The sequence below is a fragment of the Scyliorhinus torazame genome, chromosome 14, assembly GCF_047496885.1.
Source record: "Scyliorhinus torazame isolate Kashiwa2021f chromosome 14, sScyTor2.1, whole genome shotgun sequence".
In the NCBI taxonomy this organism is placed as follows: domain Eukaryota; kingdom Metazoa; phylum Chordata; class Chondrichthyes; order Carcharhiniformes; family Scyliorhinidae; genus Scyliorhinus; species Scyliorhinus torazame.
This window is the reverse complement of record NC_092720.1, coordinates 73,856,967-73,880,867: the sequence shown is the minus strand read 5'-3', so window position 1 is coordinate 73,880,867 and position 23,901 is coordinate 73,856,967. Positions and strand designations below refer to the sequence as shown.

Sequence of the window (23,901 nt, the reverse complement as noted above, 5' to 3'; positions counted from 1 at the left end):
AAGGGATGGAGTCCTTACAGGGTGTAGGGTGCGAAGAGCTGTAGCCCAGGTAGCTGAGATAGCTTATTATTGGTACCACATTAGCTATTCTCCAATCCTCTGGGATCTCAACTGTTAGCAACGAGGATACAAAAGATTACAAGTCTTTCAACAAATATTTGGCCTGTGGAAATAATGTGCAGTGTAAAACATGTTAACTGTATGTTGCACTTAATATTACTAATAAGCTCTATCATCCAATGAAAACAGGGCAACTATACCATATGAATCCATGGCATTATGACATTCCTGCGTGACATAAATTCATCACTTTGAAAAATTACTCATTTTAAAGTTGCACTAAGAATTAGATGATTAAATGGTAGCAGTAAGGGAGGAAGCAGGTAGGATGTCATTTTCAATACTCTCATCCTTTACATATGTTAGCTCCATATTAGCTGCGGATGATAAAGCCTGCCTACCTATTAATGTCATAACTGCATTTTGGACTTGACGCCGACTTGACTGCATTCACAAGTGGAAACCTGCGCAGCTATTCAGCTTCGAACCTGGCCCTGAACATTTCAGGGGGCTTGCTTGCCATTACTTCCCTAGTTTGGGAAGATAGGTGTAACGTTCAGGGTGTCATTGAATGGGTTTCTTTCCAGCCTCTTGCATTCACTTCAGGAGTCAATGTTGAGAGGGCAGGAAGAGGAGTACTTGGCATTAAATGGGGGAAGTCACACAAGTGCCAAACTGTTACACCAATTCCCTTTGGGATGTCCATCACATGAAATGCAAGTTTTATTTCTGAATCCGTCTCTTAATCTTTGCGAGTTTTCCAGGCTGGTACACAGGAATAAATAACTTCAGTATTTTCTCCTGAAGACCCAGGTTCTGTCTCTTCGCCCCAACAACATTTAAAAAAAATCTAACTATTAAGTAATTAAAATCGAGGAAACTCTCCGGATGTGTTTCGTCCTCTTGACTCTATAGTTTGGGATCATCTTCCACCCGATGATGAACTAGCAAACAAACGGTAGAACTCGGGGCAGTTGGTGACACTGTGTGCGCGCGGCGCCCTAAAACTTGGGGCGGTTGATGACACTGTGTGCGCGCGGCCCCATGGAACGAGGGGCGGTTGATGACACTGTGTGTGCGCGGTGCCCTGAAACTCGGGGCGACGCAGGGTGCGCGCGGGGGCGAGTTGTAGCATGCGCAGACGGTGATCAGGCTACTGGAGCATGCGCGGGCGGTGTTCAGGCGGCAGGAGCAAGGCGGTTGTGAAGGTACCGTGGGGGAGTGAGGGCCGCAGCTGAGATGACGGCTTTATAATGGAAATTGACCATTTGTTTCTCGGTTCTGCTGTATGCCTTTCGGCTGTATTGACTGACTGGCTGAAAGAGTGTTGTATAATTCGGGCCTCAATCAGGCTTCTCGATGAAACAACCCGTTAGTGAGACCAAAGAAGTATCGGGAGAATCAAGAATACAATAATCAGACAGGGAACATATGTTGCACTCATTTTCATACTCTTCGTGGTTTATTAACCTGACAGCTGAAATTATTGAGAGTAAAGGCGAGGAGTGATTTCTGTGCTGTAGAATAGTTGCGGGAGTTAGATCCTCTGCAGTTACTGATAAACTAGAGATGTGTTGTGAGTTGACAGTGTCAGTGGACACGGCAGCGGGACACTGCCAACAAACTGCCCTCTCGAGCTCCTGGGCGAATGCCAGCCATCGTCTATCTGCTCCTGGGTGTCTACAACATTCACTCACTCGGCCATCGGGGTTAATGTTCTCCCACAAGTTCAATGGCACGTCACTGATCAGGAGTCAGTGAAAGTGAAAATAAAAACTTGAGACTTGTTGAATGCGTCCGCAGTAAACTAGCTGGGCTTTTGGATGCTGTCCAATTTTGATTGATGGGACAGATGTTGCTTTCTGTAAACTGGCATCTGTAAGGAAATATGTACTGGCATTGGAGGCTTTTCAGAGAAGGTTCACTATGTTGATCCTGGGTATGGATGGATTTTCTTATGAGGAGAGGTTGAGTAGATTGGGCTTGTACTCATTGGAGTTTTGAAGAATCAGAGGTTACCTTATTGAGACAGGATTCTCAGGGGGCTTGACAGGATAGATGCTGAGAGGATATTTCCTCTTGTCGGAAAACCAGAGGGCATAAACAAAGAGTTAAGCAGTTGCCCATTTAAGACCGAGATGAGGAAGAAATTCTTCTCTGAGGGTAGTGAATCAGTGGAATTTCTTACTGCAGACATTTTTAATGTAAAGGAATCGAGGATTATGGGGATAAGGCAGGAAAGTGAAGTTGAGGATTATATGAGATCTGCTATGATCTAATTGATCGGCTGAGTCGTTTTCTTCTGCTACATCTTATGGTCTAAATGGGTTTGAATTCTCAATAGTTAGGGGTTTCATTCTACTTTATTATAATTCAGTCCAAACGCTTGTATCGTCAGCTATAAAGGGCAACTTTTACGAATAAAGTAGCATTCTTCAATTATGCATATTCTGAATATTTAAAATGTTACATAAACAAGATAAATTAAGTAAGTCTATTTTGTTTAAAATGCCTGTATACTGTAGTTCAGGTTATGGAAAAGTGAGATAAGTATACTACACTCTCGCATGTGCAAGAAGAACTGACTTCCACATTCATAGGATGATATAACACAGAAAGAGGCCATTCAAAGCATGCCCAAGTTTTTTAATAAGAGCCATCTGATTAGCCCCATTTCCCTGCTCTTTCCCCATAACCCAGGGAATTGTTACTTTTCATAGTTTGCTTTTCAAAGTTACTACTGAATCTGGTTCTACCACACTTTGAAGCAGTGCACTTGAGATTATCATAACACATGGTGTATTAACATTTCTGCTTCAACAGAGTTACTCACTCTCCTGCCAATGGGAACAGATACTTATTTTAAATTTCAGAAGTAAATTAGAATCAAAGATTGGCAGGCATAACTGTAACAGACAAGGGACTGCCTTTAAAGGGGTGATAGTTTGGCACAGTCAAGGTACATTTGCACCAGGGAGAAAGGTAGGGCAAATAAAGCAAGAGCTTCCTGAATAATGAAAGATTTAGAAAGGAAGATGAAGCAAGATAAGGATGCGTACGACAGATGTCAGGCTGATAATACAAGTGAGAACCAGACTGAATATAAAAAAATAATTTTTCACATCCCTCCCAGAAATGAAAGGCAATGAGAGAGTATGAGAAGTGACTGGCAGTAAAATATAAATTAGAGTCCAAAGTCTTCTATCAACATGCAAATAGTAAAAGGAGGGATGGGGCCGATTAGGCGATTTGCGCATGGAGGCAGGGAACATGGCTGAGGTATTATTGAATAATCTGCCAAAACAAAGGAAGAAAATGCTGCCCAAGTTACAATGATAGAGGAGGTAGTTGAGACACTGGATGGGTTAAACATTGATAGAGGAGTCATTATAACCCTAAAGCTTTCTATAGATATGTCAGGAATAAAAGAATGACTCGGGTAAGAGTAGGGCCAGTCAAGAACAGTAGTGGGAAATTGTGCTTGGAGTCCGAGGAGATAGGAGAGGTGCTAAATGAATATTTTTTTGTCAGTATTCACACAGGAAAAAGACTATGTTGTCAAGGAAAATACTGAGATTCAGGCTACTAGACTAGAAGGACTTGAGGTTCATAAGGAGGAGGTGTTAGCAATTCTGGAAAGGGTGAAAATAGATAAGTCCCCTGGGCCGGATGGGATTTGTCCTGGGATTCTTTGGGAAGCTAGGGAGGAGATTGCTGAGCCTTTGGCTTTGATCTTTAAGTCATCTTTGTCAACAGGAATAGTGCCAGAAGACTGGAGGATAGCAAATGTTGTCCCCTTGTTCAAGAAGGGGAGTAGAGACAACCCCGGTTACTATAGACCAGTGAGCCTTACTTCTGTTGTGGGCAAAATCTTGGAAAGATTTATAAGAGATAGGGTGTATAATCATCTGGAAAGGAATAATTTGATTAGACATAGTCAACACGGTTTCGTGAAGGGTAGGTCGTGCCTCACAAACCTTATTGAGTTCTTTGAGAAGGTGATCAAACAGGTGGATGAGGGAAAAGCAGTTGATGTGGTGTATATGGATTTCAGTAAAGCGTTTGATAAGGTTCCCCACGATAGGCTACTGCAGAAAATACGGAAGCATGGGATTCATGGAGATTTAGCAGTTTGGATCATAAATTGGCTAGCTGGAAGAAGACAAAGGGTGGTGGTTGATGGGACGTGTTCAGACTGGAGTCCAGTTACTAGTGGTGTACCACAAGGATCTGTTTTGGGGCCACTGCTGTTTGTCATTTTTATAAATGACCTGGAGGAGGGCGTAGAAGGATGGATGAGTAAATTTGCAGATGACACTAAAGTCGGTGGAGTTGTGGACAGTGCAGAAGGATGCTACAAGTTACAGAGGGACATAGATAAGCTGCAGCACTGGGCTGAGAGGTGGCAAATGGAGTTTAATGCAGAAAAGTGTGAGGTGATTCATTTTGGAAGGAATAACAGGAAGATAGAGTACTGGGCTAATGGTAAGATTCTTGGCAGTGTGGATGAGCAGAGAGATCTCTGTGTCCATGTACATAGATCCCTTAAAGTTGCCACTCAGGTTGAGAGGGTTGTAAAGAAGGCGTACGGTGTGTTAGCTTTTATTGGTAGAGGGATTGAGTTTCGGAGCCATGAGGTCATGTTGCAGCTGTACAAAACTCTGGTGCGGCCGCATTTGGAGTATTGCGTGCAATTCTGGTCACCGCATTATAGGAAGGATGTGGAAGCATTGGAAAGGGTGCAGAGGAGATTTACCAGAATGTTGCCTGGTATGGAGGGAAGATCTTATGAGGAAAGGCTGAGGGACTTGAGGCTGTTTTCGTTAGAGAGAAGATGGTTAAGAGGTGACTTAATTGAGGCATACAAGATGATCAGAGGATTGGATAGGGTGGACAGTGAGAGCCTTTTTCCTCGGATGGTGACGTCTAGCACGAGGGGACATAGCTTTAAATTTAGTGGAGATAGATATAAGACAGACGTCAGAGGTAGGTTCTTTACTCAGAGAGTAGTACGGGTGTGGAATGCCCTGCCTGCAACAGTAGTGGACATGCCAACACTAAGGGTATTCAAATGGTCATTGGATAGACATATGGACGATAAGGGAATAGTGTAAATGGGCTTTAGAGTGGTTTCACAGGTCGGCGCAACATCGAGGGCTGAAGGGCCTGTACTGCGCTGTAATGTTCTATGTTCTATTATAATAATCTTTATTAGTGCCACAAATAGGCTTACATTAACACTGCAATGAAGTTACTGTGAAAATCTCCTGGTCGCCACACTCCGGCGCATGTTCGGGTACACTAAGGGAGAATTCAGAATGTCCAATTCATCTAACAAGCACAACTTCTGGGACTTGTGGGAGGAAACCGGAGCACCCGGAGGGAAACCACGTAGACATGGGGAGAACATGCAGGCTCCGCGCAGACAGTGACCCAAGTCGGGAATCGAACCGGGTCCCTGGCGCTGTGAAGCAACAGTGTAACCACTGCCACTGTGATGCCAGATAAGCTGGGTTGTACTTAAATTTGATCAGTCACGAGGACCCAATTCAGATTCGTGGGCGGATACTGCGGGGGGGGGGGTTTAAGGGGAAGCACTGGCCGTAATCTTCTAATGTTCCTTAGATATAAGGGTGGAGCCAGAGGACTGGAGAATTACAAGTATTAAACAGTTGTTCAAAAATGGCTGAAATGACAATCCCAGCAATACAGACCAGTTAATTTAACTTTTGTGCTGAGAAAGCTTTTGAAATGATAATTTGGGACAATATTAACTCACTTGGACAAGTGTAAATTAGTTAAGAAAAGTCAGCACAGACTTGTTTAAAGTATATTGGTTACTAACTTGATTGCATTTTTTGATTTGGTTTAATGAGGGTGATGCAATTGTTGCAGTGTACAATGATTTCTAAAAAATGTTTGATTAAGTGCCACATAATAGGTTGCCAGCAAAGTTGGATGCCATGGACAGGGGCAGCATGGAAAGCTACTAAGTGACAGGAGACAGTGAACGGGTGTTTTTTGGACTGGAGGATGTTATTCTGTGGGGTTCCCCAGGAGTAGCTACTAAGATCACTCCGTTTCTTAATATATATTAATAACCTAGACTTGAATGCGCAGGGCACAATTTTTAAATTTTCAGATCACATAAAACTTCGAAATGTTGGGAACTAGCCTTCAAGAGGACATAGCCAGATGTCTATGTATTTACATTGTGTATCTATCGTATCTCCTTTTTTTCATGTATGGAACTACCTGTACACAGAACAATACTTTGCACTGTACCTCGGTATGCGTGATAAGCCCAAATCCAATCCGAATAGGCTGGTGGAATGGATAGCAGATTAATTTAACGCAGAGAAGATAATGTTTTGAAGGGAAGAATGAGGAGAGGCAATATAAAATAAAGGATGCAATTTTAAAGTTAGTGTAGGAATAAAGAGACCTGGGGGTATATGTAACACACAAGTCATTGAAGTTGGCAGGACAAGTTGAGAAGGAAGTTGAGCATAAAGTAAAAAAACAAGGAAACTATGATTAACCTGTATAAAACGCTGGTTTGGCCTCAACTGGAGTATTGTGCCCAAATGTGGTCTCTGGGAAGGATCTGAAGGCTTTAGAGAGGGTACAGAAAATAATTTAGGAGAATGGTTCCAGGAATAAGAGACTTTGGTTATGAGGGTAGATTGGGGCCTGAGATTGTGGTGGAAACAGATTCAATTTTGGTTTTCAAAAGGGAACTGGATAAACACCTGAAGAGAGATGTTTGCAGGTGTATGGGGTAAGGGTGGGTAGTGGGACTAGTTCATTTGCTCATGCAGAGAGCCGATATGGACATGACAGGCCAAAGGCAGCTTCCTTTCGACTCATGCCTTTGGGCAGATGTAGCAGGATTTCCTTCCATTTCTTTACTTCTCTGCTACTGCTCAGCCTTATCATTCAGATGGTGGTACTCAAAGCGTGATGCAGCTTGATGGATACGTTTTTGCCATTCTGAACAATTGGTAGCAAGCTGCTCCCAGTCTTAAAGGCGCTATTCTTCAAGGAGAACTTCAGAGTTTCTTTGAAGCATCTTCTTTGTCTTCCCCTGGGTCTTTTGAGAGATACGAGAGCAGTAACTTGCGGGGGAGATGGTTTTCAGTCATCTGGACACTGTCCAGTCCATTGAAGTTGATTTTGGAGGAGTCTTGTTTGAATGCATGTGGAGCTGGCTTCAAGAAGGATACTAGTGTTTGTTCAACAGTCCTCCCATTGAAGCTGCAAGATGTGACAAAAGCCTTGCTGTTCAAATTTCTCTTACACTCTTGTGTGCCGCTGATGCATGGTCTAGGTTTCACTGCAGGACAGGAGCATGGTGACACTGTCCTGTCGATTAGAACTATGTTGACTTGTGTAAGTCTTTGTCGTCAAATCACTGCAGTAGAAGGCTGAACTGGAGTTGGATCTCCTAGTCAATGGCAGCATTTTGAGAGAAGTTATGGGAAGTGCTCAACATATTTCAGAATCTCTCCTTCAACATATACGAGAAGTGACCAGGTGCGGGTTGATATTTGAGTTTTGTTTGGGCAACATTCAAGAACAGTTTCTTGAAGGGATCAAGAGGACTCGGCAAGCTTGGTCCATAGTGGTGTATAGCCACCTGGGTTGGCCAATTCCCGACGTAAAATAGAGAACAGCAAAGGCTGCAGGGAAATTCCGCCAACAGAGGCAGAAACTAGCAGGTGCAAGTTTACTGTGTATTAAACTCTGCAAAAGCCCAGACAGCATCGATACAAGCAGCTATCTGCATAATAATGTAGCAGCCATCTACATACTAATGAGCGATTCCCGGGAACAATCGAAACATTTGGGATAAACAAGGCCAAGCCAGACTCCTCGGCTCCTGTGTTAGCAGGAGCCAACACAAAAGAGGTTAACGGACACCTCAAGACCGCCCATCGATCAGGGAACAGCACCAGTATTGGAGAAATCGAACCAAGCGATTGGAACGAAGTCCAATCACTTGGAACCAGGTACAGGGTCCGCCCCGAAAGGCGGGAAGCCCCTGGGGACTATAAAGTTAAGCCCCCAAGTTCAAATTGTCCTTCTTGACCGGGTCACTCAGCAACGCGAAACAACCCTTGACAGTGACCGGTTCAGCTACCGCCAAGAGCCCGTAAGTCTTAAGTCAACGCTCGCAAGTCTTAAGTCAACGCTCGCTATGAGATAGGCACTCCTAGCTATCAGTCCGTACCAACCTTTGAATCCCGCAGACTCAGAACCCGAACAAAAGGCCATTTGTTCCCCTGACCTGGTGGGCCAGTCCGAAGCTAAGTATAGGCCTGTTAGTTGTAGAAGTAGATTAGAAGTAGAATTTATGCATGAGTAGCGATTACTGTGTATAATAAATGTGCTTTGATTTGAATCTTACTAATTGGTGTATTGAGTTATTGATCATTACTTGAACTTGAACCTCGTGGCGGTATCATAAAGCTACCTGGCGACTCGAGAGCAAAGGTTATAAAACAGAGCCAATTGAACCAACCAAAAGTTAGCAACAGGTGCTACCAAGCCACTCTTGGTGATGGGCTTTGAAGTCCCCCACCCAGAGTACATTCTTTGTCCTTGTCCCGTTGGTGTTTTTCTAAGTGGTGTTCAAAATGGAGGAGTATTGATTCATCAGCTGAGGGTGGGATTATAGGTGTGGTGGATTGCAGTAGGTGGTAACCAGCTGGAGGTTTTCTTGTCCGTGTTTGACCTGATACCATGAGAACCCCAGGAGATCGATGTTGAGAACTCACAGGGCCACTCCCTCCTGACTGTATACGACTGTACCGCCGCCACCTTTGGTTATGGTGGTGTCCGGGACATTGTAAGGTATTCTATGAGTCAGGCTGTTGCTTGACTAGCCTGTGGGGCAGCTCTCCAAATTTTGGCACAAGCCCCAGATGTTGGGGGACTTTGCAGGGTCAGCGGAGCTGGGTGTGCAGTTGTCATTTCTGGTGCCAGGTTGTCGGTATAGTTTCATTCCTTTTTTTAGACCTCATATCAGTTTGATACAACTGAGTGGCTTGTTAGGCCATTTCGGAGTTGGCCACATTGCTGTGGGTCTGGAATCAATGATAGACCAGACCAGGTAAGGATGGTAAATTTCCTTTCCTTTTTTAAAAAAATAATAATTTTTTTTTTATTAAGGTTTTGTAACAACACAATTTTCCCCTTACAAACAGTAACCCCCCCCCCGGTAACAAAATAACGCAAAATCTCCCTGAGCAAGATAGATACATGGCAAGATGGTATATTTACATAGCTTTATACACTGGCTCTTGGCCGCACGTACCGTTTCCCCTTCCCCTCCATGCCATCTCCCGCTCGTCCATCCCCTCAAACAATCTCTCGTCCCCCGTCCCCCCCACCCCCCCTGTTGCTGCTGCTGCTGACCGACCTTCTTCTAACGCTCCGCGAGATATTCTAGGAACGGTTGCCACCGCCTGTAAAACCCCTGCGCAGACCCTCTCAAAGCAAACTTAATTCTCTCCAATTTTATGAACCCCGCCATGTCATTCATCCAGGCCTCCAGGCTAGGGGGCTTCGCCTCCTTCCACAATAGCAAGACCCTTCGCCGGGCTACAATGGACGCAAAGGCCAGAATTCCGGCCTCTTTCGCCTCCTGCACTCCCGGCTCATCCACTACTCCAAATATTGCTAGTCCCCAGCTTGGCTTGACCCGGACTTTCACCACCTGGGATATTACTCCCGCCACACCTCTCCAGAACCCCTCCAATGCCGGGCATGACCAAAACATATGGACATGGTTCGCCGGGCTCCCTGAACATCTTTCACATCTATCCTATACCCCAAAGAACCTACTCAGCCTCGCCCTCGTCAAATGCGCTCTGTGAACCACCTTAAATTGTATCAGACTGAGCCTGGCACACAAGGAGGAGGTATTCACCCTACCCAGGGCATCAGCCCATAGCCCTTCCTCAATCTCCTCCCCCAGCTCCTCCTCCCATTTACCTTTCAATTCTTCTACTAGCGCTTCCCCCTCTTCTTTCATCTCTTGGTATATTTCCGACACCTTGCCCTCCCCGACCCATACCCCCGAGATCACCCTATCTTGAACTTCTTGTGCCGGGAGCAACGGAAATTCCCTCACCTGTCGCCTCACAAAAGCCCTCACCTGCATATATCTAAATACATTTCCCGGGGGTAACTCAAATTTCTCCTCCAGTGCCCCTAGGCTCGCAAATGTCCCGTCAATGAACAGGTCCCCCATTCTTCTTATCCCCGCCCGATGCCAGCCTTGGAACCCCCCGTCCATCTTCCCCGGGACAAACCGGTGGTTACCCCTGATCGGGGACCACACTGATGCTCCCATTGCACCCCTGTGCCTTCTCCACTGGCCCCAGATCCTTAGTGTTGCTGCCACCACCGGGCTTGTGGTGTATTTTGTTGGCGAGAGCGGCAGCGGTGCCGTTACCAACGCCCCCAGGCTCGTTCCTTTACAGGACGCCATCTCCATCCTCTTCCATGCCGCCCCCTCTCCCTCCATAACCCACTTACGGATCATCGCCACGTTTGCTGCCCAGTAGTAGCTCCCTAGGTTTGGCAAAGCGAACCCTCCTCGGTCCCTGTTGCGTTCCAAGAACCCTCTCCTAACCCTCGGGGTCTTATTTGCCCACACACACCCCATAATACTCCTACCTACTCTCTTGAAAAAGCCCTTGGTGATCACGATGGGGAGGCACTGAAACACGAACAAAAACCTCGGAAGGACCACCATTTTGACCGACTGCATCCTACCCGCCAACGAGAGCGGGAGCATGTCCCATCTTTTAAAATCCTCCTCCATTTGCTCCACCACCCTCGTCAAATTCAGTTTATGTAGGGCCCCCCAACTTCTGGCTATCTGGATCCCCAGATACCAAAAACTCCTCTCCGCCCTCCTCAGCGGTAGGTCCCCTATCCCTCTTTCTTGGTCCCCTGCCTGTAATACAAAAAGCTCACTCTTCTCTACATTAAGCTTGTAGCCCGAAAACTCTCCAAACTCCTTCAGAGTCTGCATGACCTCCACCATCCCCTCCATTGGGTCCGCCACGTATAGCAGCAGGTCATCCGCATATAGCGATACCCGATGCTCCTCTCCCCCGCGGACTATCCCCCTCCATTTCTGAGACTCCCTAAGTGATATGGCCAAGGGTTCGATCGCCAATGCAAACAGGGGGGACAGGGGGCACCCCTGTCTCGTCCCTCGGTACAGCCGAAAGTACTCCGACCTCCGCCCGTTCGTCACTACACTCGCCATCGGGGCGCTGTAAAGGAGCTTAACCCATCTAATAAACCCTCCCCCGAACCCAAACCTGCGCAATACCTCCCAGAGGTACTCCCACTGTACTCGGTCAAAGGCTTTTTCCCGTCCATAGCTGCCACTATCTCCGCCTCTCCCTCCTCCGATGTCATCATTATCACGTTTAAGAGCCGCCGCACATTGGCATTTAACTGCCTGCCCTTTACGAATCCCGTTTGGTCCTCGTGAATCACCCCTGGGACACAGTCCTCAATCCTAGTGGCCAGTACCTTCGCCAATAGCTTAGCATCCACATTAAGGAGCGAAATCGGCCTGTACGATCCACACTGCAGTGGACCCTTGTCTCGCTTGAGAATCAAGGAGATTGTCGCCTCCGACATTATCTGGGGCAGGGTTCCCTCCTCTCTTGCCTCGTTGAAGGTCCTCACTAGTAGCGGGGCCAGCAGGTCCACATATTTTCTATAGAACTCCACCGGGAACCCGTCTGGCCCCGGGGCCTTCCCCGCCTGCATGCTCCCCAAACCCTTACTCAACTCCTCCAACCCAATTGGTGCCCCCAATCCAACCGCCTCCTGCTCCTCCACCCTCGGGAACCCCAGCTGGTCCAGGAATCGCCTCATCCCCCCTTCCTCCCCTGGGGGCTGGGATCTGTACAGCTCTTCATAGAAATCCTTGAATACCTTATTTATTTTCGTTGCACTTCGAACCGTGGCTCCCCTTCCATCTTTGATTCCCCCTATTTCCCACGCTGCCGCCCTCTTACGGAGCTGGTGCGCCAGCATCCGACTAGCCTTTTCCCCATACTCGTAAGTCGCCCCTTGCGCCTTCCTCCACTGTGCCTCCGCCTTGCCCGTGGTCAGCAGGTCAAACTCCGTCTGGAGCCGTCGCCTTTCCCCAAGTAATCTTTCCTCCGGGGCCTCTGCGTATCTCCTGTCCACTCGCAAGATCTCCCCCACTAACCTCTCCCTTTCCATTCCCTCTGTCTTCTCCCTCTGAGCCCTGATGGAGATCAGCTCTCCCCTGATCACCGCCTTCAACGCCTCCCATACCACCCCCACTCGCACCTCCCCGTTGTCGTTGGCCTCCAAGTACCTTTCAATACACCCCCTCACCTTCCCACACACCACCTCATCGGCCAGCAGTCCCACATCCAGCCGCCACAGCAGGCGTTGGTCCCTCTCCTCTCCCAGCTCCAGTTCCACCCAGTGCGGGGCATGGGCTGAAACGGCTATGGCCGAATACTCCGTCCCCTCCACTCTCTGGATGAGCGCCCTGCCCAGAACAAAGAAATCTATCCGGGAGTAAGCCTTGTGCACGTGAGAGAAAAAAGAAAATTCCCTGGCCTGCGGTCTTGCAAACCTCCATGGGTCCACTCCCCCCATCTGATCCATAAACCCCCTAAGTACCTTGGCCGCCGCCGGCCTCCTCCCCGTCCTTGATCTGGAGCGGTCCAGTGCTGGGTCCAGCACCGTATTGAAGTCCCCTCCCATTATCAGTCCTCCTACCTCCAGGTCCGGAATGTGCCCCAACATGCGCTTCATAAATCCCCCCCCCCCCCCGTCCCGTCCCGTCCCGCCGACTAGCCATCTCCTTTTCTGGGCCAGTCCCTTGTCCGCGTCTCCCTCACTCTCCAGTCCCCCAGATGGGGGACCCCCGTCCTAGCCACCTCTTCTGTGTCCCGTTCTCTTTCGGCCAGTGCAGCAGCAACCCTTTCCCCCCCCCCTTCCCCCCCTCCCTCCTCTTCCCCCCCCTCCCCACCCCGCTAGATCCCCGTCTAGCTTTTTTGCTCCCCCCATATCCCTCCCGTAAGCCAGCTGACACCTGCTGACCCCGGCTTCCCCGCCATCCCTTTGACCCCCCCGTGTGGGAATCTCCCAATCAATGTACATTCCTTTGTTCCCCTTCCCGCCTTTCTTGCCGCGCGCGGGAAAGACAACCCCGCACTTTCCAAAGCCTGCCCCGCCCCCCATAGCGCTGCTCCTGTCGTGGCCTTGTCCCTCTCCCCCAGCCCATATAGCATTTCCTGCGTGTAGTTGACCCCCTATGTACAACAACCATCATACTTCAACCCTCAAACACCCCCCTCCCACACAAACCCTCAATTAGAGTCCAATTTTTCAGCTAGTATAAAGGTTCACGCCTCTTCGGGCGTTTCGAAGCAGTGGTGTTGGCCATTATGTGTAACCCACAGTCGCGCTGACTGCAATATTCCAAATTTCACTCCTTTCCGATGCAGCACCGCTTTGGCCCGGTTGAAACCTGCTCTCCGCTTAGCGACCTCCGCGCTCCAGTCCGGGTACATTCTGATCTCCGCATTGTCCCACTTGCTGCTCCGTTGCTTCTTGGGCCATTTCAGGACCCTCTCTCTGTCCATAAACCGGTGGAATCTCACCACCATCGCCCTTGGCGGCTCTTTTGCCTTGGGCTTCCTCGCTAGCACTCGGTGCGCCCCATCCAGCTCCAGCAATCTCGGAGGGGCCTCCGCACCCATCAGCGTCCCGATCATTGTGCCCGCATATGCCGCGGCATCGGCCCCCTCCACTCCTTCTGGGAGACCCAGGATCCTCAAGTTGTTCCTCCTTGATCTGTTCTCCAGGTCTTCGAGTCTTCCCGCCCACGTCTTGTGCAGCGCCTCGTGCCGCTCCACTCTCTCCGCCAGGCCCACGAGCTCGTCGTCGTTCTCACTCACATTTTCCTGGATCTCCTGGATCTTCACCTCTTGGGCTTTCTGGGTTGCTCCAAGTCTTTCAATCATTGCCAGTATAGGCGCCAACATCTCCTTACGCAGCTCCTCGAAGCAGCACTTGATGAACTCTTTCATCTCCTCTCTGTCCGTGGGCACCGCCATTTTTCTTTTTTCTTCTTTCTTCTCCCGCTGCTCCAGGGCCGCTTTTTTCGCCGTTTCGCTGCGGGGCCGATCCATGCAGGTTTGTAGGGGACCTTTCTCCTTCCTTCCCCACGGGTTGGTTTTTTAAAAAAGTGCCGTTGGGGCACCGTTAGCGGGCCCAAAAGTCCGTTTTCGCAGGAGCTGACGAATCGCGCGGCTTAGCTCCGCATCGCCGCAACCCGCTAAATTTCCTTTCCTAAAGGACATTAGTGAACCAGTTGGCTTTTTACGACAAATGTTCTACGGTCACTAGCTTTTAATTCCTTTGTTAATTGAATTTAAATTCCGCCAGCTGGAATTTGAACTCATGGGATTTGAATTAGCCTTGTATTAGCCTGGGCCTCTGGATTGCTATTCAGTGCCATTACCACTGCACCACAACCACAATCACCTTCCCCCTTACACTGAGTTTACTGAGTCAGATACTTTGGTCAGGTCGATTGATGTCGTGAAGAGTTCCTGGTGTTGCTCTCGTTATTTTCTTGGAGTCGACTGGCAACAAAGACAGTCTTGGAAGGTTAAACATACCATCAGGGTCACAGGGTTGTTGTTTTTCATCTGTTTGATTACTTGTTGCAGCTCTCTCATGGGTCACCAATGGATTCTACCACATGGTGTTGGGGGATGACCTGGAGGTATCAACTGCCATTGTGGATTCATGGTTGAGCTGTTCAAAATATTCTTCCCAGCATTGATGGATGGCATTGGCACTCTTAAGAGAAACGCCATCCTGCGAACAAAGGGGATTTTGTCCATTTGATCCTGATCTATACACAGAGCTGTAAAGCTCTTTTGAGGCAACCTGTGGTTGTAAAAAGTATATAAATGCAGGTCTTTTTTTTAGGATTGTCACAAATCAAATGTTTGTGGAACTTTTGATGACGACTGTTTATTCCCAAGCAGAGCTCTAGCTGCATTGCTATTTTGTTACTGCACTTTTTTCCTTCTCTCCGCTGCTGTTAAAAATTTACTATGTGCTTTTAATACCCTCAAAATTTAACTTCTTTAGTGCTTGGTCTCCAATCTGCTGTATTCTGAATTTTCATTCATACAAAATGCTGCATTTCATCATCACATCTTCAAATTATTCCAGCTTCCTGTTTCTAAACTATTATCCGTGTTTTGAAATCCCTTCATGTTCTTGCTTTAGTTTAACGATCTTTATTCTTTTGATTTTGCATACTTTTTCAGTTTCTCCTGACACTAGATTTTCCTTGATTTTCACACTTTCTGTCCTGCCATTGATAATCCCTTTAATCAACTGTATCCCTATTCCTTTGTCACTTAAAAAGATCCATCTCCTATTACCTAATCTTTTCCATTTTCTCTTCCTGCTCAGCATCAATCATTTGATCTTCTCATGTAAAGTGCTTTGAGACATTGCTCTTTACATGTGTACTATAGAAATATGTATTTTACTTAACTACTTTTGAGGATAAGTAATTTATGCAGAACTGTCCATTTAACAATAACTTTATCGGGGAGGGTCCACGAAAAGAGGGACCAAGAAAACATATTCTTTAACCTGTGGAATGAGTAGGCTTTTGGGTGGGAAGGTAAACTGTGAGGAGGATACAGAGATCCTTCAATGTGATTTGGACAAGTTTAGTGAGTGGGCAAATGAATAGCAGGTGCAGTATAATTTGGATAAATGCAAAGTTAGCAACTTTGGTAGCAAAAACAGGAAGGCAGACTACTATCTGAATGGCCATAAATTAGGAGAGTGCAACAAGACCTGGGTGTCCTCGTACACCTATGGCTAAAGGTAAACATGCAGGTGCAGCAAGTGGTTAAAAAAAGGCAAATGGTATGTTGGCGTTCGTAGCGACAAGATTCGAGGATTGCTAAGTGAGACCACACCTGGAATATTGTGTGCTGTTTTGATCTCCTTATCTGCGGAAGGATGTTCTTGCTGTAGAGCGAGTTCAGTGAAGGTTTACCAGACTGATTCCAGGGATGGCAGGACGGGCGTATGAGAAGATATTGAGTCAGTTAAGATTGTATTCACTGGAGTTCAGAAGAGTGAGGGGGGATCTCATAGATACCTATAAAGTTCTAACAGGACTAAACAGGGTAAAGCAATAAGGATGCTGGGAGTTTCCAGAACTCAATTAACCAATTTTTGTTTTTCGTGAATTGAGAAATCTGATAATTCTGACCAGATCAATGATTGATGCACGTCTAAAAATATCAAACCAAGATTTGCTACTTAGGGAAAATTTTACCGTCATAGCTGTGAATTTGGACCTGAAGATAAAAATGAATTTTGGAGAATTGTTTAAATATGTTCTTTTAATAATTCTCATGAGTTTCCTACACAGTTGAACCATGGCAGACATCAGTTCATCTCCATTGAAGCACTTTGTACAGGCTAAAAAGAAGATTAACTCGATCTTTGATCAGCTGTTGGAATATATTAACGAAGGGGCAAACTTTATTAAAGGTGGGATATCAATTACCAGCATTTTTGTAGATGTTAAACAATAGTTGTCAATACATTATAGAAAATAACAGATGGTGAACCTCATATCTTAAGCACAATAACCTACAATTATTTTGTTTGTAACATTTTGAGTTGCATGGTCAGCAGTAGAGAATAATAAATATGTTTTGTTTATATCATGTATATCTTCCAGTATCTTCATGACTGCCACCACAACCCCACTTGCAGTCACCAATTCCATTCCTGCCCCTGCATTGTTTCAGGCTAAACTAAAGCATTCTGAACTTTGGCATCCTATTTGGCCAAGTTAAGGTTTTGACCCCATGTACCAATCAGCAAAGCAGCCTATCTGTACTCTATAATATTATTCATCTCTACCTCAGCCCATCTACTCTGCATCAGTTCATCTATGATTTTGTTGCCACCAGACTCAACTACTCCAATTAACTTTTGACCAGTCTTCCACCTTGTATAAAATCCAGAAATTCGCTATCCATATCCTGTCTTGTTTGCACTTCTGTGCTCACTGATCTACATTGGTTCCTGGCCTGTCAACACTTAGAATTTAAAATTTTCATCCTTGTATCCAAATCTTATGTGACATCACTCCTCCCTATCTTTGCAGTATCTTCCAGCCCTACAATCCTCAAAGAGCTCTATTCCTCCAATTCTGGTCTCTTGTGTATCACTGACACCCCTCACTCTATCATTGGTGGTCCTATTTTCTGATATTTCTCTCTCTCTCAACCTCTTCCCCTCTCTTTCTTCTTTTGAGATAATTGTTAAAACAAAGCTCTTTGATCATGCTCTTAATAATCTAATAATCTTTATTATTGTCACAAGTAGACTTACATTAACACTGCAGTGAAGTACTGTGAAAATCCCCTGGTTGCCACAACGGCGCCTGTTTGGGTACACTGAGGGAGAATTCCGAATGTTCAATTTACCTAACAAGCACGGGATTTATGGGAGGAAACCCACACAGACATGGGGAGAACATGTAGACCCGGCACAGACAGTGACCCAAGCCGGGAATTGAACCGGGGTCCCTGGCGCTGTTAAGCAGCAGTGCTAACCACTGTGCTACCATGCTGCTGGTCACCTGTCCTAATATCTTTGTTGGTTTGATGTCAACTTTTGTTGAATAGCACACTTGTGCATCACCTTGGGGCATTTTACTACAGTTAAAGATGATTAATAAATTCAAGTTCTTTTTGTTAAATATTTCCCATGATGATTTAGGATCCCATCAAAATGAAGGATTGGAGAAAATAGCAACCCAGCATCAGTTGGCAGAAATAGAAATGTTTGCAACTAAGGTGGCCGGAATTGGTGAAGTCCTGGCACGAAGACACATGAAAGTCGCTTTTTTTGGGAGGTGAGATGCAAGATATATCATGGATAATTAACAGATTCATTGCTAGGTATAAAGGAGAGGGCCATATTTTCTGATTGAGCAAATATGCATCTCCCAGGAACAACAAATTGTTCTTTATAATTGAGACGCCTTGTTAAAAGTGCATGATGGTACCAAAATTCAGAAAAGTAGGTTCTCAAAGTAGATAAATCCAGAATTAACTATTAGCTTCTGTCCTGTTTTTTTTTCAAGCTTTTAAGTCTGTAAGAGGAAGAAAAGACTTGCAAAAAGTATTGAGTTTCATAGTTGGCAAAGGAGAAGAATGAATCAGAATGGATATACCGTAATAATCTTGATTTCAACACTACAAATTGGGGAAGAGCATGTAAAACACCATGTTTGAAGCTCATGAGAAACAGAAGAAAAGTTATGACATTGCAAAAGATTTGAGGGTGAAGATTAGAAATAGCACCTACCACCTATCAATAAGCAAGCATAAGAACATAAGAACTAGGAGCAGGAGTAGGCCATCTGGCCCCTCGAGCCTGCTCCACCATTCAATGAGATCATGGCTGATCTTTTGTGGACTCAGCTCCACTTTCCGGCCCGAACACCATAACCCTTAACCCCTTTATTCTTCAAAAAACTATCTATCTTGATCTTAAAAACATTTAATGAAGGAGCCTCTACTGCTTCACTGGGCAAGGAATTCCATAGATTCACAACCCTTTGGGTGAAGAAGTTCCTCCTAAACTCAGTCCTAAATCTACTTCCCCTTATTTTGAGGCTATGCCCCCTAGTTCTGCTTTCACCCGCCAGTGGAAACAACCTGCCTGCATCTATCCTATCTATTCCCTTCATAATCTTATATGTTTCTATAAGATCCCCCCTCATCCTTCTAAATTCCAACGAGTACAGTCCCAGTCTACTCAACCTCTCATAATCCAACCCCTTCAGCTCTGGGATTAACCTAGTGAATCTCCTCTGCACACCCTCCAGTGCCAGTACGTCCTTTCTCAAGTAAGGAGACCAAAACTGAACACAATACTCCAGGTGTATCAACTAACACCTTATACAATTGCAGCATAACCTCCCTAGTCTTAAACTCCATCCCTCTAGCAATGAAGGACAAAATTCCATTAGCCTTCTTAACATGTTTCTTCTATCTTGTCCAGGAATGTAAGAGGTGTGAGAAGAATTTTCTAGACAGAAGAATGATAGTGAAGTAGTAATTGGTCTTGGTACATGAGCCTCCTTTGAAAAACTGAAAGCAAAAATGTTTGCAGTAATTTTCCCACGAAGCGCCTAAAGAAAATCCAGATGGGAAATAGAAAGCCAAAATTATTGCTTTGATGATCTTGAATGCTAAATGAATATTTTTTGACACTATTCACACAGGAAAAAGGCAATGTTGTCGAGGAGAATACTGAGATAAAGGCTACTAGACTAGAAGGGCTTGAGGTTCATAAGGAGGAGGTGTTAGCAATTCTGGAAAGTGTGAAAATAGATAAGCCCCCTGGGCCGGATGGGATTTATCCTCGGGTTCTCTGGGAAGCTAGGGAGGAGATTGCTGAGCCTTTGGCTTTGATCTTTATGTCGTCATTTTCTACAGGAATAGTGCCAGAAGACTGGAGGATAGCAAATGTTGTCCCCTTGTTCAAGAAGGGGAGTAGAGACAACCCCGGTAACTATAGACCAGTAAGCCTTACTTCTGTTGTGGGCAAAGTCTTGGAAAGGTTTAAAAGAGATAGGATTTATAATCATCTAGAAAGGAATAATTTGATTAGGGATAGTGAACACGGTTTTGTGAAGGGTAGGTCGTGCCTACAAACCTTATTGAGTTCTTTGAGAAGGTGACCAAACAGGTGGACGAGGGTAAAGCAGTTGATGTGGTGTATATGGATTTCAGTAAAGCGTTTGATAAGGTTCCCCACGGTAGGCTATTGCAGAAGATACGGAGGCATGGGATTCAGGGTGATTTAGCAGTTTGGATCAGAAATTGGCTAGCTGTAAGAAGACAGAGGGTGGTGGTTGATGGGAAATGTTCAGCCTGGAGTTCAGTTACTAGTGGTGTACCACAAGGATCTGTTTTGGGGCCACTGCTGTTTGTCATTTTTATAAATGACCTGGAGGAGGGCGTAGAAGGATGGGTGAGTAAATTTGCAGATGCCACTAAAGTCGGTGGAGTTGTGGACAGTGCGGAAGGATGTTGCAGGTTACAGAGGGACATAGATAAGCTGTAGAGCTGGGCTGAGAGGTGGCAAATGGAGTTTAATGCAGAAAAGTGTGAGGTGATTCATTTTGGAAGGAGTAACAGGAATACAGAATACTGGGCTAATGGTAAGATTCTTGGTAGTGTGAATGAGCAGAGAGATCTCGGTGTCCATGTACCTGGATCCCTGAAAGTTGCCACCCAGGTTGAAAGGGCTGTTAAGAAGGCGTACGGTGTGTTAGCTTTTATTGGTAGAGGGATTGAGTTCCGGAGCCATGAGGTCATGTTGTAGCTGTACAAAACTGGTGCAGTCGCATTTGGAGTATTGCGTGCAGTTCTGGTCGCCGCATTATAGGAAGGATGTGGAAGCATTGGAAAGGGTGCAGAGGAGATTTACCAGGATGTTGCTTGGTATGGAGGGAAGATCTTATGAGGAAAGGCTCAGGAACTTAAGGCTGTTTTCGTTAGAGAGAAGAAGGTTAAGAGGTGACTTAATTGAGGTATACAAGATGATCAGAGGATTAGATAGGGTAGACAGTGAGAGCCTTTTTCCTCGGATGGTAATGGTTAGCACGAGGGAACATAGCTTTAAATTGAGGGGAGATAGATATAGGACAGATGTCAGAGGTAGGCTCTTTACTCAGAGTGTAGTAAGGGCGTGGAATGCCCTGCCTGTAACAGTAGTGGACTCGCCAACATTAAGGGCATTTAAATGGTCATTGGATAAACATATGGATGATAAAGGAATAGTGTAGATAGGCTTTAGATTGGTTTCACAGGCCATCGCAACATCAAGGGCCGAAGGGCCTGTACTGCGCTATAATGTTTTATGAACCCTGGATGCCAGGCAGGATATTATATTTGTATCTGAACTTGTCGCAGTAACTTTAATTACTTTTAATTTGGAGCAATTGACCCTACTTTCTGAAAATAGTTTTGAATTCCCCAGTCACTTCATATTCTTGTCTAACACTATTCTAATACACTTACCCTGAAATAAATAAGTTGTCAGATAGTTCGGAGTTTCCTGGGTTACTGATTTTGAAAGAAACCATTTTTTGAAGTTTTCCACTTTGAATTTGTCACAGAACAAGTAATGGAAAGAGCACTGTAATCAATGCTATGCTATGGGACAAGGTATTGCCCAGTGGCATTGGACACACAACCAACTGCTTCCTCAGTGTTGAAGGAACTGATGGGGACAAAGCCTATTTGATGACTGAGGACTCTGAGGAAAAGAAGAATGTGAAAGTAAGGACCTGTTAGTGTAGAAATACATGGTACTGGAAATGTGGGTGTTACGGTTGTTTGGAATTAAATCATACTTTGGTAAAAATTGAATTATCAAATAATGCAGTTTTTCAGATGAGCCTTGTGAATATGCTATTGACATAGTAGTTTTATCTTATTTCCTGAAAAATGAGACATGTCAAAGCTTTGACTAAATTAAAGCTATGACATGTCTCTTTTTTTCAACAATACTTAAATTCTGTACTACAAAACGACTATTTATATCCACCTACATTTGCAAGTGGAAAATGATTATTTGGGCGCAGTATCGGGGTTTGCTGGCAATTATGGAATTGTACCTTAACACATTTCAGAATTTGCGGTGAATAGAAAAGCTACGTTCCTATATTGCCCCAACACAGTTTTTCTTCCCAGTATTTCTTCTGCACCTCCGCCAACTCCCCCACTCTCCCCAGAATGTGGTTGCTGTCTTCAACTGATCTATCAACTGTATTTGACTATTCCCAAACCTCAGTCCTATGCTTTTCTACCGGCTCTGGCTTCAGTCCCAATGCCACAGCCAGTTGCGTACCAGTTACATAGAAACATAGAAGATAGGAGCAGGAGGAAGCCTTTGGCCCTTTGATCCTGCTCCACCATTTATCACGATCATGGCTGATCATCCAATTCAATAGCCTAATCCTGCTTTCTCCCCATAACCTTTGATTCCATTCGCCCCAAGTGCTGTATCTAGCCACCTCTTGCATATATTCAATGTTTTAGCATCAACTACCTCATGTGGTAATGAATTTGACAGGCTCACCACTCTTTGTGTGAAGAAATATCTCCTCATCTCTGTCCGAAATGGTTTACCCTGAATCCTCAGACTGTGAAATGAAATGAAAATCGCTTATTGTCACAAGTAGGCTTCAAATGAAGTTACTGTGAAAAGCCACTAGTCGCCACATTCCAGAGCCTGTTCGGGGAGGCTGGTACGGGAATTGAACCGTGCTGCTGGCCTGCCTTGGTCTGCTTTAAAAACCAGCTCTTTAGCCCTGTGCTAAACCAGCCCCTTATCGGGAACATCTTCCCTGCATCTAGTCTTGTTAGAATTTTATAAGTCTCTATGAGATCCCTCTCATTCTTCTGAACTCCAGCGAGAACAATCCTAACCTAGTCAATCTCTCCTCATATGACATCCCTGGAATCAGTCTGATAATCCTTCGCTGCACTCCCTCAAGAGCAAGAACATAATTCTTCAGAAAAGGAGACCAAAACTGCACACACTATTCTAGGTATGGCCTCACCGAGGCCCTGTATAATTGCAACAACACATCCCCGTTCCTGTACTCGAAACCTCTTGCAATGAAGGCCAACATACCATTAATCTTCTTTACCGCCTGCTGCACCTGCATGCTTACCTTCAGCGACTGGTGCACAAGGACACCCAGGTCCCGCTGCACGCTCCCCTCTCCCAATTTATAAGCATTTAGGTAGTAATCTCCCTTAAAGTTTGTGCCTCTCTGACTCAAATGAAGAAAAAAATGAAGATTATACCTTTGGGAATGGCAGGGATAAGACAGTTTGTTTATTTTGCAAGCATCAAGAGCATTGAAACAAAGGTAAAGGGACAATTAAGTAATGTGACAGTGACATACCAGAGATGTTAGGATCTTAAAAAGGAGGTTGTGTGGGATTTTGGGCAGAGGCTTCCCAAGGTGAGAACATTCATTGGTGAAGGGATGGATGATGAAGTAGATGAAGAATGAGTTAGTGAAAGACTTGGGGAGATTACAATCATAGGTGCAGACTTAAGGACGAGGTGGCCTCAAACATAGGTAGGTGAGTTTGTATATGAAGGAAATTTAAGTCGGCAATGAACTTGAAGGAAAGTGAAGATGGAGGTTGAAATCACCAAGGATCAAGAATCATTTGGTGCATAGGCTAAAGGAGAAGACCTTGAGGGGAAGTTGGCATGCAACTTTGGGAGGCCTTAAATTATAGATAGAATCCAGAGTTGTCGCCTCCACCTCATGCGCGAGGCTGGGGCTGATACAGCTGAAGGTGGTATATAGAGCACACCTCGCAAGGGCGAGGATGAGCCGGCTCTTTGAGGGGGTACAAGATGTGTGTGAACGTCGCGGGGGGCGGGGGGGGGGGGGGGGGGGCGCAAATCACGTTCATATGTTTTGGTCCTGTCCAAAGCTGGAGGATTACTGGAAGAAGGTTTTTAGGGTAATCTCTAGTGGTGCATGTGAAACTGAACCCGGATCCTCGAGATGCCATTTTTGGGGTGTCGGACCAGCCGGGGTTGGAAACGAGTGCGGAGGCAGATGTTGTAGCCTTCGCCTCGTTGATCGCCCGAAAACTGATCCTGTTGGGATGGAGATCAACCTCTCCACCCTGTGCCCTGGCGTGGCAG

General features: G+C 45.7%; 1 protein-coding gene across 1 annotated transcript in view; it reads left to right on the top strand.

Annotated features, from left to right (window-relative positions):
• Positions 1 to 1,155: 1,155 nt before the first annotated feature.
• The window catches only part of LOC140389813 (mitofusin-1-like), a 115,559-nt gene continuing 92,813 nt past the window's right edge, over positions 1,156 to 23,901 (top strand). Inside the window, exons 1-4 of the mRNA XM_072474353.1 lie at positions 1,156 to 1,268; positions 16,559 to 16,680; positions 17,923 to 18,058; positions 21,338 to 21,500. Coding sequence (XP_072330454.1) covers positions 16,566 to 16,680; positions 17,923 to 18,058; positions 21,338 to 21,500 — 414 coding nt within the window. The 5' untranslated portion in view covers positions 1,156 to 1,268; positions 16,559 to 16,565. The remainder of the gene's footprint in view (positions 1,269 to 16,558; positions 16,681 to 17,922; positions 18,059 to 21,337; positions 21,501 to 23,901) is intronic.